The following is an 18,342-nucleotide window of genomic DNA, read 5'->3' as shown; positions in this document are numbered from 1 at the left end:
TTTAAACTGGACCTGAAGATCATCAAGATTAACATTCTGACCAAGTTTCATGAAAATAAAGTCATAAATATGGCCTCTACAGTGTTAATAAGCTTTTCCTTTGATTTGACCTGGTGACCTAGTTTTTGATCCCAGATGACCCAAAATCAAACTCGTCCAAGATTTTATTGAGGGTAACATTCTGACCAAGTTTCATTAAGGTTGGGCCAAAACTGTGACCTCTAGAGTGTTAACAAGCTTTTCCTTTGATTTGACCTGGTGACCTAGTTTTTGAACCTAGATGACCCAATATCGAAATCATCCAAGATTTTATTGAGGGTAACATTCTGACCAAGTTTCATTAAGATTGGGCCAAAATTGTGACCTCTAGAGTGTTAACAAGCTTTTCCTTTGATTTGACCTGGTGACCTAGTTTTTGACCCCAGATGACCCAATATCGAACTCGTCCAAGATTTTATTGAGCATAACACTCTGACCAAGTTTCATCAAGATTGAGCCAAAATTGTGACCTCTAGAGTGTTAACAGTCAAATTGTTGACGACGGACGGACGGACAGACAACGGACAACGGACACAGGTTGATCACAAAAGCTCACCTTGAGCACTTCGTGCTCAGTGAGCTAAAAATCTTTTAATGCCTAAAAACAAGACTGTTTCTGGTGGCTCCACTATCAGTATATTCTGATTGCATACTGTACTTTTTCTGGGGAAAATGTCAATTTTTACCTGGATGTATGTGACAATGATGCATATTACATATATAGTCTTGAATCTTTTCCCTTCATGTTAAGAACATAAATTAATAGGAACTATTTTCTACATACTTCTTAAAAAAAAAGCACCTATATACTGACTAAATTTTGTTTTTTGCTCATGCCACCAGAAACACACATATTGGTTGGCCAACAGTAGATATTGCTCCTGTTATACCTCATATTATAAATGTTTAAAAAAAAGTTAGGTTATCCAGATTACTAACTGAAGACTTTTAGAAGATGAAACTTGATGATGCTATTATCAATACATAAAATATTGTAGTAACACAAATAAAATACATGATTATATTCATATGTAAAAGCATTCAATTAAATTGTGCAAAAAAAAAAAAAAAACAGAAATCGAGAGTTCATCAGATGAAAAAGGTTATACAGGGTTAATAATGTTCAATTAACAGAACAAGTACATTGTTATGCATGCAAAAAAACAGAAATTAGATATCAAGTCAAAACTTGTTTGCTTTTGTTGGGTTAAATGTCACACTGTCACACTTAGAGGTCATATGGCGACTTTCTAGCTTTTGACGGTGCATTATTTCGTCACAGGCGAGCACCTGGTTAGAACAACCGACCTTCTGTAAGCCATTTGGATGGCTTCCACATATGAAAGAAATAGAATTCTACATCCCAAATGAGGTTCGAACCCACATCGGAGAGGGCCAAGTGATTTGAAGTCAGCAAAAAAAAAGTTTACAAACAAATTTTTCTGGTACCCTTGTCAATCAATTTCGAAAAGAGATGCAATGAAATTCACTTGTCTAATTTATGTTTTTTAAATGATCACGATCTGCAATATACGTGAAATAAAGATTAGATGAAGAGAACTAATTCAGGTGAATTTTAATAAAAAAAAACTATAAAAAATCCAGAGACAAAAAAATATTTTTAGTAACTGTGTTTATACAACTATGAGCCTTATCTTTTTTAAAATAAACTGATGTATTCTTTTAATTGTGAAAGAAATAATTTTAATATATAACTAGTTACTGAATATGCATGCATTTAAATATGTTTACACATGTACAAAAAAAAATATCTCTACTGTTACAATGTACTATAAATATTGAAAAACAAATCAAAGTCTGTTAGTTAAACTTTGTGTTAGAAAACAAAGAAAGTTATTTCATTAACATTTTAAAATGCTGTATAAAATCAAGTAAAGTAAAGATTATATCAATCAGGCAAACTTGATTGTTTTTCTCACCAAGAACAGATTCTTTAGGTTCTGGAGCATGAACTGGTTGACTGTAGAGCTCCTCGAGTTCCTTTTTATTTTGAACTTTACCTGATTGTGTTTTATATAAAAATAATGTTTTAACATCACATAATGAAATCGAATCTCTTCTATTTTATTTACATTATAAGAATTAAGTGCGATAATCTTAACTTTTTTCTTTTGGTTGATCGACGATTATAAAATGCACTGATAATATCAGGAGCTCAATTACCATCTTTCAACACTAACTAGTGCCAGTATAGTATAGAAATGTGGTATATATTACACGGATAAAGCAAAAAAAAAATGACAACATTTCAAGCTTGAAACCAACATAAACTATTGACAACTTCCCAGACCTGAATTGAATTACATGAAGAACTACCGATGACTATTCAACATTGCAAGATGCACAACAAAATCAGAACCAGTTGTATACTTCCAAATGAATGTAAACCTTTGTTTAAACATACAGAATCTGACAGACCTATCAAATAATATGGAGATGAAATTCAAAAAAAAACTATTTTTGTTTAATTAGAAGTATTCAAATGTATGTCTTTACAGTTGTAAATGAAAATGATAAAAATTACTTTATCAACACAAAGTTACGTGAAGTTCATTAATCACACATAAAATTCAGTTTCTTTATCTGAAAATCAATTTTATTTTATTTTGTTGGGTTTAACGTCGCACCGACACAATTTTAGGTCATATGGCGACTTTCCAGCTTTAATGGTGGAGGAAGACCCCAGGTGCCCCTCCGTGCACTATTTCATCACGAGCGGGCACCTGGGTAGAACCACCGACCTTCCGTAAGCCAGCTGGATGGCTTCCTCACGTGAAGAATTCTACGCCCCAAATGAGGTTTCGAACCCACATCGATGAGGGGCAAATGGTTTGAAGTCAACGACTCTAACCACTCGGCCACGGAGGCCCCCATCTGAAAATCAAGCATGAACATTTTGATAAAATGAAATATCTATATAAGGCCATCAACAAAGCAGATTCAAATATAAAGATTACCAGGCTTAGATAATCTCAGACAAACCTCTGACCATTTATAACAAATGGTAAAAAAAAACACTTAACCAGTATCTAGAATAAAGTAGAAACATAACAAAAATTATTGTCTTACCAACAACAAATTCTTCTTTCTTCTCCTTTTCTGGTGATGGACCTTTCTTTTCAGATACTTTACTTTTCTTATCATCACTTTTCTGAGTCTTTCCACTTTTCCCACTCTTCAAACTATGGGCATCAGTAGGAGACCCTCCCTTCCGAAAAAGAACATTAACAACAAAATAAACACGGGTAAACTTAACTAACACTCAAAGCAACTCATTCAATAGCAAAAGCCAAAAACACCGATATATCAACTGTTACCTTCAAACAGGTAACATATTCTTAGATATTAATAATAAATTCAAAAACATCCTCAACAATTTCTTGTGTTTCTTGTTACAGTTTAAATTTTCGTGCAAGGTGTTTCATTTCGACATCCTTTCCATTGATAAAATTAAAATACATAAAATAAAACTTAATATTAATTAATGTTCTCTAACTACTGTGTTATTAACTATACTTATCTTGCGTTTGGTTTAGCTGTGTTTCAACAATCTGTCAGTCATATAAATGACATATACTTATCTATATCGCTAATTACCTAGTTTTCAGTAAATCTATGAATATTTCAATGTGTATACGTTCAATTAAATTACATTATCATCTTGTGTCAATGTTAATAGTGTATAAACATACACTATAATTCATTGTTTAAATTGTTTATTTCCTATATTTGTGTCAATTTCATGTCCCTTTGTATTATGTTATTTATGGTGTAGTCTCTATTATAAGAAAGCAATAAAGATATCTATTTTTCTCTCATTAATTCATATCATGAAGTAAACAAATTACATGAACTAAAACTTCTATGATTAAATGTAAGTGCATGTCAGATAAATGCATACACTTTGTACTTGTTTACCTATCTTGTCGTGCTAATTCATCTATACTACATTAAACATTGACTTGTGAAAAGCTTTTGACAATATTAGAATTACCCATCCTATGGAAGGTCTACGTATCTGTAACACATTATGAGTATTAAACATTCCCTTCAAATACAGAATGATTCTAACAATGACGATTTTTATAGGTGTTTAATAAAAGTTTCATAAACTCAGCACATTTCAATTTTTTATAAAGTACAATTGACTGGAGAGCTGTTTTTCAACAAACACCTCTATTTTCTAAAAATGTTAAGGAACAAAAACATACAGTATATATATATTCCTTCAAAACAATAATTATTACAATATGGCTGAAAGTAAGAATGAATAGTAGGATTTAAAACTTGCTGATACTGAAATAAACTACCATTTCAAAAGGATCTCAACATGAGTTTTGATTCATCTTAATGATTTTTTGTTAACTCTCATTTTATGTCAGTCAGTGTGACTTTCCTAATTTAGTAATAGAGAAAAATCTCATGAATCAATCAGTGTCTTGTTTTCGACATTGTCTTGCACTTATGAATGGGTTGCCCATGTAAAAGAATTTAACAGTGGCGAAAATCAAAAAAACTCGATGTAAAGGAAGAGGTACCCAAGATATGCACAGCGCCTCCTTTCTATGATAAATATGTCAACTTCGCTTGTCGTTGGATTTTCAAGTATTTCTACTACTACAATGTACATGAATCAATATTACCTGCTCCAGGTCAGCAAGTGCTTTCTGAAGTTCATCTTGACCTTGAGAGTCTTTGAATGATGCAGCAGACTTAATGGACTTGGCATCTCCATCATGAGACACTGGAAGTACAATTCAGGTTTAATGTTATCAGTTGTGTGTCATCGTTCAAAAGGCATGTTGTTATTTTACCAAGATATTAGAACAGACGTATGTAGGGGCTGTACAAAGTAATTTCTACTCCCAAATTTCTTTTCTTTCTAAAAATAAGACAATGGATTAAATTTTACCTAATACTTATGTAATTTTAATTCCACTTTAATCTAGTGATTTGATGACACCAGCAGGCTCTAAATGCAATCTGGCAGTCAGAAAAATTCTCTGTGTACTTTGACTGGAATTTTCTAGTCCTTTGCTATCACGGATTGTTTTGGTTGGGTTTAACATCACACCGACACAATCATATGTCATTGGGCGATTTCCCAGTTCTGATTCTGATAGTGGAGATGGGTAGAACCGTCTGGTGGACTCTTCCTAATAGGAAAGAACTCTACGTGACAAGCTCGTTACTGAACCCATAGTTCTGAGGGGCAAGTAATTTGAAGTCAGCAATCTAAACCACTCAGCCATGGAGCCTCCCTTGTTATCATAACGTTCAGTTAACATCTGGATTAAGCAGTTCCACTAAAGTCAGTGCTAGGGAGCTTGATGAATGTTGCACAATTCATTACCAATCACGATCGGACTATATTAAACCTTGTCTGCTATAATTCTTCTGGTCATACCTTTCCGAAAAGTCTTCTAATAATGAACTGAAAAAAGGCAATGAAAGTTCATATTGAAATATTTTTCAAATTAATAAAAATTACCTGATTTAGGTTTTCCAGAACTAGCTTTCTTTGAGCCAACCTCTGACCCTGCTTTGGATCCTTTAGGAGACTGTTTGTCATCGTCCTGTCCCTGATAAGTGATGATGTCCAATTCTCCAATCTCAGCAGGCTTCCTCTCTGAGGGAATTGACACTCTTTTCCCTCCTTCTCCATCTGTAAAATATTAAAAAACATAATCATATCAATAATTCAGGAACATATGGTAGACCTTCACACATAATTAAACATAAAAGTGTACCGCCTTCCTGAACTTAACAGAAAAGGTTCATTTTCCGGCAAATAATTAATCATTAACGTAACAGTGAAACTGTCTGAAAACAACATTCTTAACACAGACAGAAATTAATTATAAATGAAGTTATTTAAAGTTGTACAGAATAATGCAATGTATAGTATATTTAATAGCGCTTAAAACGATTATTCTATTATGAATTAACACCCGCCTGTTGCATGTCTAAGAAAAAGTAAAACTGAAAGGACTATTCTTAACCACATCAAAATCTAGCTGGGATTTCAAACTCTTCATAGAACAACTTAAAAGTAACAGAAAGAAGAAACTCATAAGGCAACAAGTGAATGAAGTATTGACATGCAATTCAAAGTCCCCTACTGGAAGGCACCTTATTGTTTCTACTGCAGTATAACATAATGAATTGATATATGTCAATGACGTATAAACAATATTGTACTATACATGTATATACAATATGTTATAACAAAACACTTGGATTAATATTGCATATATAAAAACCTATAGTTGCTTTCATATGGATTTATTTTGGCCAATTATGAAAAAGTTATCATACAAGTTATCTATAGGGGAAAGTTATCTACAAGGGGAAATTAATAAAAAAAAATTGAAAACAAAATCTATTACAAAAAAATATATTACAAGTCCACACAAAACTCTTTACCAGGTAGAGATAGGTCAAAATAAACATTCAATGTAACATGCATGCTGTACCACAGAAAAGTGGTCTCGATTTTTCTCTACGACCAGTAATAAAAAAGTAACAATATATTAATCTATTTATAGTAAAACAAAGGGAGGTTATTCTTAAAACAAGGGTGCCTCATGGCAATCAACATTTGTGCCAAGTTACATCAAAATCCCTCCATGCATGGAGAAGAAATGCTCTGGACAAAGTCATTCTTAAATTTAACCTTTGACCTGTAAGTATGACCTTGACCTTAAACCTAGAGACCTGGTTCTTGCGCAGGACAATCCATCTCATAGTGGTGAACATGTGTGCCAAGTTTCATTAAAATCCCTCCATGCATGAATAAGAAATGCTCCCGACAAAGTCATTTTTGTATCTGACCTTTGGCCTCTAAGTGTGACCTTGATTTTAGACTTAGGGCCCGGGTTTTGCACATGACATGTTGTCTCATCCAGGGAAATATTTGTGCCAACTGATATTTAAATCCTGCCTTGCATGACAAAGTTATAGACCGGACAGGAAAAAAATCCTATTGACATCTGATCTCAAATTGTGACCTTGACCTTTAGGGCCAGGGTTCTGAGTGTTGCGCAAGACACGTCATCTCATCATGGGGAACATTTGTGCCAAGTAATATTAAAATCCCTTCATTGATGTCAGAGTTACGGGCCGGACATGAAAAAAGCCCTGTTGACATTTGACCTCCAATTGTGACCTTGACCTTTGAGCTAGGGGTCCGGGTCTTGAGCATGACACGTCGTCTCCTCATGGGGATTTGTTTGTTTGTTTGTTTTGGGCTTAACGCCGTTTTTCAACAGTATTTCAGTCATGTAACGGCGGGCAGTGAACCTAACCAGTGTTCCTGGATTCTGTACCAGTACAGACCTGTTCTCCGCAAGTAACTGCCAACTTCCCCACATGGATCAGAGGAGGAGGACTAATGATTTCAGACACAGTGTCGTTTATCAAATAGTCGTGGAGAACATACGCCCCGCCCGAGGATCGAACTCACGACCCCGCGATCCGTAGACCGACGCTCTACCTACTGAGCTAAGCGGGCGGGCTTTCCTCATGGGGAACATTTGTGCCAAGTGATATTAAAATCCCTTAATGAATGACAGAGTTATGGACCGGACACGAAGCAGACTCTTCATGCCATGTTAACATTTGACTGCTAAGTGTGACTTTGACCTTTGAGCTAGGGGTCTGAAGGTTGTGCATGACACATCGTCTTATTATGTGGTAAGTAATATTAAAATCCCTTCATGGATGGAAGAGTTATGGACCGGACAGGAGAAAAGCCCTGTTGACCTTTGACCTCCAATTGTGACCTTGACCTTTGAGCAAGGGATCCGGGTCTTGCACATGACAAGTCGACTCCTCATTGGAAACATTTGTGCCAAGTGATATTACAATCCCTTAATGAATGACAGAGTTATGGACCGGACACGAAAAGCAGACCCTGTTCATGCCATGCTAACATTTGACTGCTAAGTGTGACCTTAAACTTTGAGCTAGGGGTCTGAAAGTTGTGCATGACACATCGTCTTATTATGAGGTACATTTGTGCCAAGTAATATTAAAATCCCTTCATGGATGGGAGAGTTATGGACCGGACAGGAGAAAAGCCCTGTTGACCTTTGACCTCCAATTGTGACCTTGATCTTTGAGGAAGGGGTCCGGGTCTTGCGCAAGACAAGTCGTCTCATCATGGGGAGCATTTGTGCCAAGTTATTATTAGTTACACTGCTTGTTGGTGACAGGATACGGGATATACGCTGTCGAGGAAATCCATATCAGGCTTGCCGACTACCCTGTACTTACATGCTATAATCTAATATTTTGTAAAATAACAAAGCGGCAGCCATTTTTTTAAATCAAAATTCATATCTGAAATGTACTAGCAGGATATGGAATATATCCTGTCTCCACATGACGTCTATTGACCAGTAGAAATGCAAGAAACTTGTAGGAGGCAAGATAAATTAAAATCTCTTCATGGATGACAGAGTTATGGACCGGACAAGAAATTGCGGACGGACGGACGGAATGACAGAATGACGGAAAAGCGCATTCCTATAGTTCCCGAAGCTAGTTTTCAACCAGAAGGGGACTAATAAACTGAAAAGTTGATGAAAGTTTCCATGTGTTTCTATATAGGTCTACAGTTTGTGCTGTTATTTTAGTATATACAGTTACGTTACAAATGTACTATTACCAATAAATATTTAGAAATATACCTAATCTTCCACTGTTATCATTTCTATTACAACATTTACTTTGTTCACTGCTTGATTTACATTCAGTGAATTACAATTTACAGATGTCTTAAATGATTTTGTACATATGTAAATATTGCAAAAGTATCTGCCACTTGTTAGACAAAATTTAACAAAATCTTTGACAAAAAACATTAAATAACATGTAATAATATTCAGATATTAAAAAAATTAACCATATAATTTTTTTTGAAATTTTGGTTTGTCAGATTTCATTTGTCCTTATAGCAGAATGCTTTTCAACTTTTTTGTTGTATTTCAGTGCAGATAATTTTATTATACTTTTATCTTGATCTGTCAGAAAGGTGCTGGAGACATTTGCAATGTTTTCATAAGTACAAAGTTATTGAAATACACAAATATACTTTAAATACCATTACATTCTGTTACAATGACTGTAAAACAAAAATGATGGTAAAGCTCTTTAAAGCAGACAGATATGCAAGAGCTATGCTTGAAAGAATACCTGGTGACCAAAAATAAATTGAAAAGTCTGTTAAAATCTGCAGGAAAGTAATGTAAAGAGTGAAAATCAAATGCTTCATCTTTCTACTATAAAATATTTATTGTTAAATCAAAGGCTTGTGTGGCTTACTCAAGACTAGATGAACATAAAGTGAAGCTGTATGAAGACTGTAATTTAGAAGGTCTTGTAAAGGAATAGTTAGTTGTTATTAAAGGTATGCATCGGCAAAAAAGACGATGAAAAACTAGAATCTTTTTATTTACCGAGGGATTTTTTTCTTCATTTTACTGACACCATGAATTCAAATAGATTGTATCATTTGTTTACCTTGCCAACATAAGTGTGCAATTATCATCGTATTAAGATGAAAATTGCTAATATCACATATCACTTGTCTTTTTAACATAACTCATTTAAACTATGCACAAGGTAAGAATTAGAGTTCCATACAGATTATTGATAGAACAATTCACATACAGTCATGATTATAGTGACTCCCATAGCAACATTCTAATTGATAAACAAGTTCTTTCTATTTATTTTAATTGGCTGGGTACTTTAGTACTTTAGAATCTCTATCTTGAAAACAATCATGATTATCCATTAAGAAGCAAAATAAAGGTCTCCTACAACAGCAGATAAGACAATTCCTGTTCAGAAAGAAAGGACAAGTAAAGATATCACAGTAAATGAAAAATCATTTTACTTTTATCTCTAAATTGATAAAATAAATGTTAGATAAATGGTTTCAAGGAACATCTAGAATTAGGTATCTGCTACTCTCTGCTTCCATCTTACCAGTCCTTGACCAGTGTGTGTAGTCTCCAGAGGTGGGTACATTTAACCACTGAACTGTTTCTATTGTTTATAACAGATGATTGATTAAATACAAGTCTTTGATATCTACAAACCATTCATAGCTATGAATTTATTATTATTGTAAAGCAGGAGACTTTTTTGGCAAGCCTGTCAGATTTTAGTGTGATCACTTGCAGTGTACTGTGAAATCATTTCACTTCATTGGCAGAAAACTAGTGGTTTTCAGTCATGGCTGATATTTCATGGAACATTTTAAAACTCATTGATGATATAAATGGTAATTGTATTTGAAAGTTGGGATGAAAGGCACTGACCTTCAGATCGTACGATAACAAAACAAAAGAGAATATTTTTTGTTATTAGAAAATTTTTGCTATATTTCTTAAGAAGGCGTTTGTAACGGGGTTACGGAAGTAAACTGTCTTAATTATAAAGCTTCATATCTAACGATTGTTAGGTTAGTAGGAAAATATCTATTGCCACGGCGGCCTAGGTTCAATTCCCGACTCGGGCATTATCTTTTTTCTTAATTTGGTATTTTTAATATAGTTTAGAAACAAAATCTCAAGTTCTAAATAAATGTTCATAATATGACCAAACTTCAACTTTACAGAAAGATCATTTTTAGGCAAAATCTGGAGGCCAGTGCCTTTCAACTACATCAACTGAAACAACTGCTGAATCAAAGAAAATACTGGTCAGAATGATTTCACAGTGTCCTTTATCTTACTGAAGCACGTGACTTGAGCTTTTATTGTTTTATTTGTCGAAAACACTTTGTTTATTACAAAGGCTACTGAAGAGAACAAACACACACACTGAAGTAAATGAGTAATACACACAGGCATACCAAATTGTACTTCGATAAGTGTTGCAATAATACTTCCAGTTTTTATACAAGAGGGTAATGAAAGCCATGTACTGCTCATCTGACCTTATTCTCCCACCACCCCAAGATGACCCAGTATTCCATCTGACTTAAACTTCATCATGATACACATACTAAGTTTTATGTAAAGCAGACAGAATATGCAGCCTCTGAAATGTGAACCAATGTTTTCTAAGATTTACCTAGTGATCTAGTCTTTACCACAGATGAACCAGTTTTGAACATGACCTATATTTTGTTAGACAACTACTTTGACTAGAGTTTACGAAGATCATGTATACATGTGGCGTCCAGTATTTTAACAAGGTTTTTCTATGACTTGTATTATTGACCTTGTTTTCAAGATGACCCAATTTCAAACTTGATCTATGCTACAAAGAGACAATCTGACAAGAGATACGTCTGGTTTATTAACAAGACATTTATGCTTCTGACCTTGTGAAATACTTTTTCATCCTAAATAACCCACTAAAGTATCACCTAGTTTTTAAAGAATCAATTATTTCAACAAAATTTTTGGTAGAACACACGGCCTCTGAATTTAAACAAGTAACCTAGTTTTTTTAACTTGGATGACCAAGTTTGATACTTAACCTAAATCATGTCGACAGTCACTCTGACCAGGTACAAAATGTTGCCTCTGGAAGGTAACAAGACTTTTTTCTATGATTTCTTTTTCAGATCAGATGGAAACTGTGACCTCGCACTCCTCTGATATTTTACTGAACCAAATATTCTGACTTCTTTTTATTTTTTGAGTCCAAAATTTTGACTTTTACTGTTCAAGATCATATAGTTGATCATATTGTTGATGATGATTGACACAGGGCATTCAAAGTAACCTCACCTTGAGGACTTCATACTCAGGTGAACTGAAAATAAATCCGGAAGTTAAGTATTTTCCTGCTCTGAAAAATTTAAAAACTGTAACAATGGTACTTACTTTTGGCTGCTGGTTGATAAATATGACCTTTTTCTACACCTCCCATTGCCTCCGTTATGATACGATTACGTGAGCGAATAAAGCTCCGCCCAGTCTCTTCATCTCTAACAATCTCAATGTCATCTGGTGTAAGTGTGTTACTTGCTAACTGTTCCAGTAACTCGGGGTCAATTTCGGCATCTTGTGGAATATCTGACTGTTTCAAACCTGTTGCCTTAGCAACTATGTAAATATAAAAATATGACAGTAATTAACTACTATTTATTTTCAGTTCTGAATGCATAGATCTAATGTTCATTGATAAGAACAAGAAAAGAGGAAAACTTATAAATAATAAGCGGATACACCTACACCTGTTAATAAAATCACAATATTTGTAGATACATATATATATGTCACCAAACTGACAACTTTTACTTTAATCCAATTCTAAAAAGGGAAAATCAGCCGTGATGAGGAAGAATTACTGTGAAATGTTAAATACTTTCTATTACAGGATTTTTGTCAACAGTATGTAACGCCCAACCAAAACTTACACCAATCAACTTCTGTGTTTGTTACTTCTCCATGTGAATGTCAAGAATTATAGCAACATCATTAGTTATTTTCTTTTAATGTTCCTTGTCATTTGTATCACTGATGCAAATCAGCATTACCATTTAAAAAAAATTATGCCTATGCAATAACTAAGTCCAACTTGTGCTAATTGTCACCTTTCAAAAGCAGTCACCTGCCACTGTCGGTCACTCTGAATTCTAGTCTATAATTCTGTGATCATTTTGTCTTTTCCATTGACTGGCTTTTTAACCCAGGTTTGGCTGTTACAGTAGATAATCTGAACATGGGGAATATTATGCTCTTAGAAATCTTGTTTTCTCAAAAAAAATGCAATTATGGTGTAATACTTACGCGCAGTCATCAAGTTGCCCTTGATCTGATCCCTGTATTCAGCAACAGTTGGACCAGCACTGTTCCTTTTCTGGACTTTCATCACCTCTTGAATCACAGTCTACATGTTAAAAATGAACATTTTAGCATATAAATCCAGTCCAACTAGAGAGGTTTGTACTTTTTGTTTATTTTGGCATTAATGCCATTTATGCATCCTAAGAACAAAGTTCTAATAATTAATCTATCAGAAACATTTTATATAAATCTATAAACTTAAAACAATAATTATTGACTTTATAATACATTAAGTTACAGTTTTCCTTCAATAGACATATAAATTACATGGAACAAATCATTGAAACATCAAAATTGAGCCATCAATGAAGTTGATCAATACCCTAGAAGCCTCTTTTAAACAGCAATATAAAATGCTGCAGTCATGGCCTTTGACCTCTTAATGTGACATTGACCTTAGTTTATGCGTTTGCATACTGCCTTTATAATGTCTAAAATTGAGGCAAGTTTTAAGAAAACCCTTGTTAAATAAGATATGGAACAGATTTTAAAAAAAGCAGTTATTTAACATTTGACCTCCTTGTGTAACCTAGAACTTGGATCTAGTAACCTGGGTCAGGCATGATTCTCATAATATGATGGTAGACATTTATGTGTAAATATTTGAAAATCGATTTAAGGATGTACTTGGACATGTTCCAAATACATGTATAACAATTTTGACTGTTCAACTCAAAGCTTGAATACTGACAATGAAATAGGTCAAATCAAAATAGACAATAATGATGACAACAGAAGTAATGCTGATCTATTTTCTTCTCCAAAACATTCTATTAAATGATCAGCTTCCTATTTCAAAACTGAGATTTTAAACATCATGGTTTCTATATAGCTAAATGAAATATCAAGCATCTAAAATCAGAACTAAAGTCTTGATGGTTTAAATATCAAAATAATATTTCTAATATGTTGTATGTTCTGTATATGATCTATAAAAGGTAAACATTTGATGCCAGTTTTGTGACAATTCTTCCAGTGTTTTTGAAGATGTGGAGAGGACACAGAATTATGCTAATTAACATCTGACCTCAAAGTGTGACCCTGACCTTGGATAAAGTGACATTGGTTATACTTGATTTTCATGGTATTATCATGGTGAACATATATATGTAGGCAATTGAATGCCCATGGAACTCTTTAATAAATAGCTCTCTAGAAAGGAATTACGGGTGGAATGACATATAGCCTGACTGACAGGCATGTGTGACTCTAATATACCCCAATATACTTTGTATCTGAAGGCATAAAATAATCTTTTCTGTGCAAATTTCCTGTGCAAATATTTACATTTTCAATATTATTTATAGTAAGCATTACTGTAGGTTTAAAAATAGCACAAATGTGCAGCTAAGTTATACAAAATACAAAAGAGTTTACAATACGTGATAATGTGCAAGAATTTTCAACATATAAGTACAAGCTGTTATTTTCCATATTATGATTCTAAATTCTACCTTTTACCTTTACCTTTGTTTTAGAGACTAGATGCTCCAATGTACTGCACACTTTATTACTCCTTATTAATGTATATATACATAAATACAATTAACATTAATATCATTAAATTCCTCTGACTCCCAAACCCCAATACACAGCTGTTCTTTACAAAAGTTAGCCAAATAAAATAACAACTTTGTCTGGAAGCAACAGTTACCATTGTTTCATTGTAATCGTTTTTAAATACCAAACAAACAGTTTTCTTCAAACTGATAAGATGTCTATATTTAGAACCTAATAAAAGCATCACATTTTTGTTACGGTAATTATCCAACAAGAGCACCGCCTTGCGGGTGCTGACGCTCATCTGATTTTTTTTTGTATAATAGAAATATTGTCCTACCCATGATTTTCTAAGTCTAAAAAGGGCCATCATTCTTGCAAAAAGCAGGATAGAGTTATGTTTCTTGATGTACAGTGTCCACTTATGATTGTGAAAAACTGTTGCAAGTTTTAAAGCAATAGCTTTGATAGTTTATGAGAAAAGTTGCCTTAAACATAATACTCAACCAAGAAAATGATTTTCTAAGTCCAAAAGGGGCAATAATTATTGCAAAAAGCAGGATGGAGTTATGTTGCTTGCTGTACAGGGTCAACTTATGATGGTGAACAAGTGTTGCAAGTTTCAAAGCAATAGCTTTGATAGTTTAAGAGAAAAAGTTGACCTAAACATAAAACTTAACCAAGAAATCTGATATTTTCTAAGTCCAAAAGGGGCCATAAATCTTGCAAAAAGCAGGATGGAGTTATGTTTCTTGCTGTACAGGGTCAGCTTATGATGGTGAACAAGTGTTGCAAGTTTTAAAGCAATAGCTTTGATAGTTTAGGATAAAAGCTGACCTAAACATAAAACTTAACCAAGAAAACTGATTTTCTAAGTCCAAAAGGGGCAATAATTCTTGCAAAAATCAAGATGGAGTTATGTTTCTTGATGTACAGGGTCTGCTTATGATGGTAAACAAGTATTCCAAGTTTCAAAGCAATAGCTTTGATAGTTTAGGAGAAAAGTTGACCTAAACATAAAACTTAACCAAGAAATCTGATATTTTCTAAGTACAAAAGGGGCCATAAATCTTGCAAAAAGCAAGATGGAGTTATGTTTCTTGCTATACATGGTCAGCTTATGATGGTGAACAAGTCTTCCAAGTTTCAAAGCAATAGCTTTGATAGTTTAGGAGAAAAGCTGACCTAAACATAAAACTTAACCAGGCAACGCCGACGCAGACGCCGACGCCGACGCAGACGCCGACGCCGACGCCGACGCCGACGCCGACGCCGACAACCGCTCAAGTGATGACAATAACTCATCATTTTTTTTCAAAAAATCAGATGAGCTAAAAATAGAAAATTCCCAGTATCAGTAAATGGTACAACAGAAACAGTTCAAAACCCCAAACCTCACATACATACTGTGATTTACCATAACATGCAATCTCGTGATTCTTAGGCCAACATACTAACAACAAAAGCAAGTAAATTTAAATCATTCATGTTTTAAAATCATTGTGGTACAATAGTTTCATGTATTACCACAATTTTACAATAAATTATAACAAATTACTGAATACAATTTACCCAAATTGTCTGCAAAGAACAGAAACAAACAATATTTCATACATGCTAGCACAACTTAGTTATATCCTAAAACTCTGAGTCCATTTCAGTTCATTATAATGATAAAATCAATTTATCTAATTTTTTTGACAGGGAGGTATTGCAAATTAATGTTCAATTGAAAACAATGAATTTATGATAGCTTTCATTTAAATGAATCTTTAAAATGAAATCAGGTTAGGTTTCTGTCTCACGGAATTCAAAAGGAAATGCACTCATCTTGTTTAATTATTACATGCAATCGTAAAAGACAACAGAACATACTGAAGTAAAGTTTAAATGGGTGACGGTTTATAACTTCAAAAAACAAACTAAATACTTCTACTAGTAAATACTGGACAGAAAATGAAGAGGAAAAGTGTGAAGAAAATAAAACTGAAGACCTATTTCCTAAGTCATTAATAAAGTGCTGTTTTAAAACTTGTTTTTGATACATGTTTCTATCATCAATCATAACTTAAAAACTACTTTAGTTTTTAAACAGTGCACAATTAAGATTGACATTAACTGTGACTTCTAAAGCTATAAACTTCCCAAGAAAATATTGTGCTCAAACAAAAGACAGAAAGATAAAATAAGTATAATGTCTTTTCACTGCCTAAGATGACAAGTTTGACTGAACCTAAGACAACTCAGTTGAACTAGAAATGAGGATGTGGAGGTGGGTGTAAAGTAAGAATAAACTGTGAAATTGGGAAAAAGAAAACAGGAACTGACTTTACTCTAGTCTGAATACGTACTGTATCAGGAAGATCTTGTACAGACTGACTGCGGGAAATGTCTCGTGGTGGGTGAGTATCCATCCATAAAGCGGCAGCACGCTACTCAAACAATACATGCAACATGGTTAGTCAGCAAATATCACTACATCTTGTTAAAAGCTATCAAATATTGCTATAGGTTTAAACATATTTTATTATGCTGAGTCTTCCAAAGATACGTTTACCTTTGACTTCGTTAATTAAACAATGTTCATAATTGCTAAAAACGACAAGGTATTAGTAACTGAAAGAAAATGATCGGAAAAAACTTTTGCTCTAAAAGTAGTTTTTAGGAAAGCCTATCTAAGACAACTGTAACAGACTTTAAAATGACTGCAAATATTTGAAAATACGTATGTGTAACTGTTCGGGACAGTCTTTTCAGCATGCCTTGTCGTTTTTGCAAAACTATTGTCTGAAAAAGGAAATCATAAGTACCAGTTTGCAAAAGTTTAAATGAAGGCTACAAATTTAAACAAGGCTCCTATTTTTGTGCAGCTGCAAAACGCATGTTTTGACTCCATTTAACAATTAATGCCAGGGTCTTAAATGACCAAGTGGTTATAGTAAATGACTGAATCACTTGGCCCACAGCACTACAAGCTCAAAACCTTGATAGAAGTATAGAATTATTTCATGTTATGCAGCAAGGGAAGGTAAGTGGTTCTACCCAGGGGCCAGAAATAATGCTCAGGTCCTCTTCAATCATGAAAAGCTTGAAAGATCCCTATGAATAATAACTGTGTTGGTGTAATGTTAAAGACAAAAGAATATTGATCACTTTACATTACCTAGTTTGTTTACACCATTAGATAGTTACTGCACCTTATAGAAAAAATGTCTTAGGCATGATACAGATTGCAAAAAAAATATCAGAAGGCTTCAGAATGATTGGGATAAATGTCTAATTCAGTCTTAAAATGTCAAAAGAACTCTATCTCATGCTATTCTTGAATATCTTGCTGCATGATTTGTGCATATGAAAGCCTAACATTATGCAAAGGCATAAAGTATGTTTTGTAAGTAACTATTTTGACCTACAGTGCTACTGCTGGTACTTTGTCTATATTATTGTCTCAGACATCTAAATTTACAATGTCTCCGGCAACTATTGATATGCTCTTTGACAACTATAATATGTTGTCTCCAATACCTATAAATACATACAAGCTCACTCTTTTTTGTTTTATCACGCCTTCTATCACGACTTCTGACTTCTCTTTGAGCAAATCGTACAGGTGCTATTGTATTACTTATAAACTAAAAACAAAAGGCCAAGAGCGAGATACAAATGAAATTCACACAAGTGTTACAAATGCAATGTTCTGTTTTTGTGATTCATGTAAAATGGTATGAATGTACATATAAATGCAGTTACACTAAAGCATGAAAATCCTGCTTAGAAATCAAATTTATTCAATATGCTCAAGACTGAATTTAAAATTAGACTGTAATCATTTCATACTCTTTCATTTTAACACAAATGAATTACGGAAATAGTTTAAAACCTGATTCTGGTCTGTCTCTGTAATTCTGACAGGCAGTAGCATGTAATTCTCAAACCCACTGCAAAGTCTCAAAATGAACCAAAACAC

At 33.7% G+C, this 18,342-nt stretch overlaps 1 protein-coding gene across 30 annotated transcripts in view; it reads right to left on the bottom strand.

Annotated features, from left to right (window-relative positions):
• LOC123538660 (uncharacterized protein KIAA2012 homolog) overlaps window positions 1–18,342 on the bottom strand; it is a 107,673-nt gene that overhangs the window by 34,871 nt on the left and 54,460 nt on the right. For 20 of the 30 annotated variants that reach the window (XM_045322908.2, XM_053530732.1, XM_053530731.1 and 17 more), the window contains 9 exons: window positions 16,727–16,807; window positions 15,793–15,828; window positions 12,819–12,918; window positions 11,910–12,131; window positions 10,057–10,116; window positions 5,552–5,725; window positions 4,704–4,804; window positions 3,130–3,268; window positions 1,980–2,060 (listed from right to left, as the gene is read on the bottom strand). In XM_045322908.2, the coding sequence (XP_045178843.2) occupies window positions 1,980–2,060; window positions 3,130–3,268; window positions 4,704–4,804; window positions 5,552–5,725; window positions 10,057–10,116; window positions 11,910–12,131; window positions 12,819–12,918; window positions 15,793–15,828; window positions 16,727–16,807 (994 nt within the window). Of the gene's footprint in view, window positions 1–1,979; window positions 2,061–3,129; window positions 3,269–4,703; window positions 4,805–5,551; window positions 5,726–10,056; window positions 10,117–11,909; window positions 12,132–12,818; window positions 12,919–15,792; window positions 15,829–16,726; window positions 16,808–17,914; window positions 18,008–18,342 lie in introns of all 30 variants that reach the window. The other 10 variants (XM_053530739.1, XM_053530743.1, XM_053530748.1 and 7 more) reach the window with 5 other exon arrangements.

The sequence above is a fragment of the Mercenaria mercenaria genome, chromosome 18 (assembly GCF_021730395.1).
Source record: "Mercenaria mercenaria strain notata chromosome 18, MADL_Memer_1, whole genome shotgun sequence".
In the NCBI taxonomy this organism is placed as follows: domain Eukaryota; kingdom Metazoa; phylum Mollusca; class Bivalvia; order Venerida; family Veneridae; genus Mercenaria; species Mercenaria mercenaria.
Note: the sequence above shows the minus strand (reverse complement) of the source record. Positions and strands in the feature narration are given on the sequence as shown.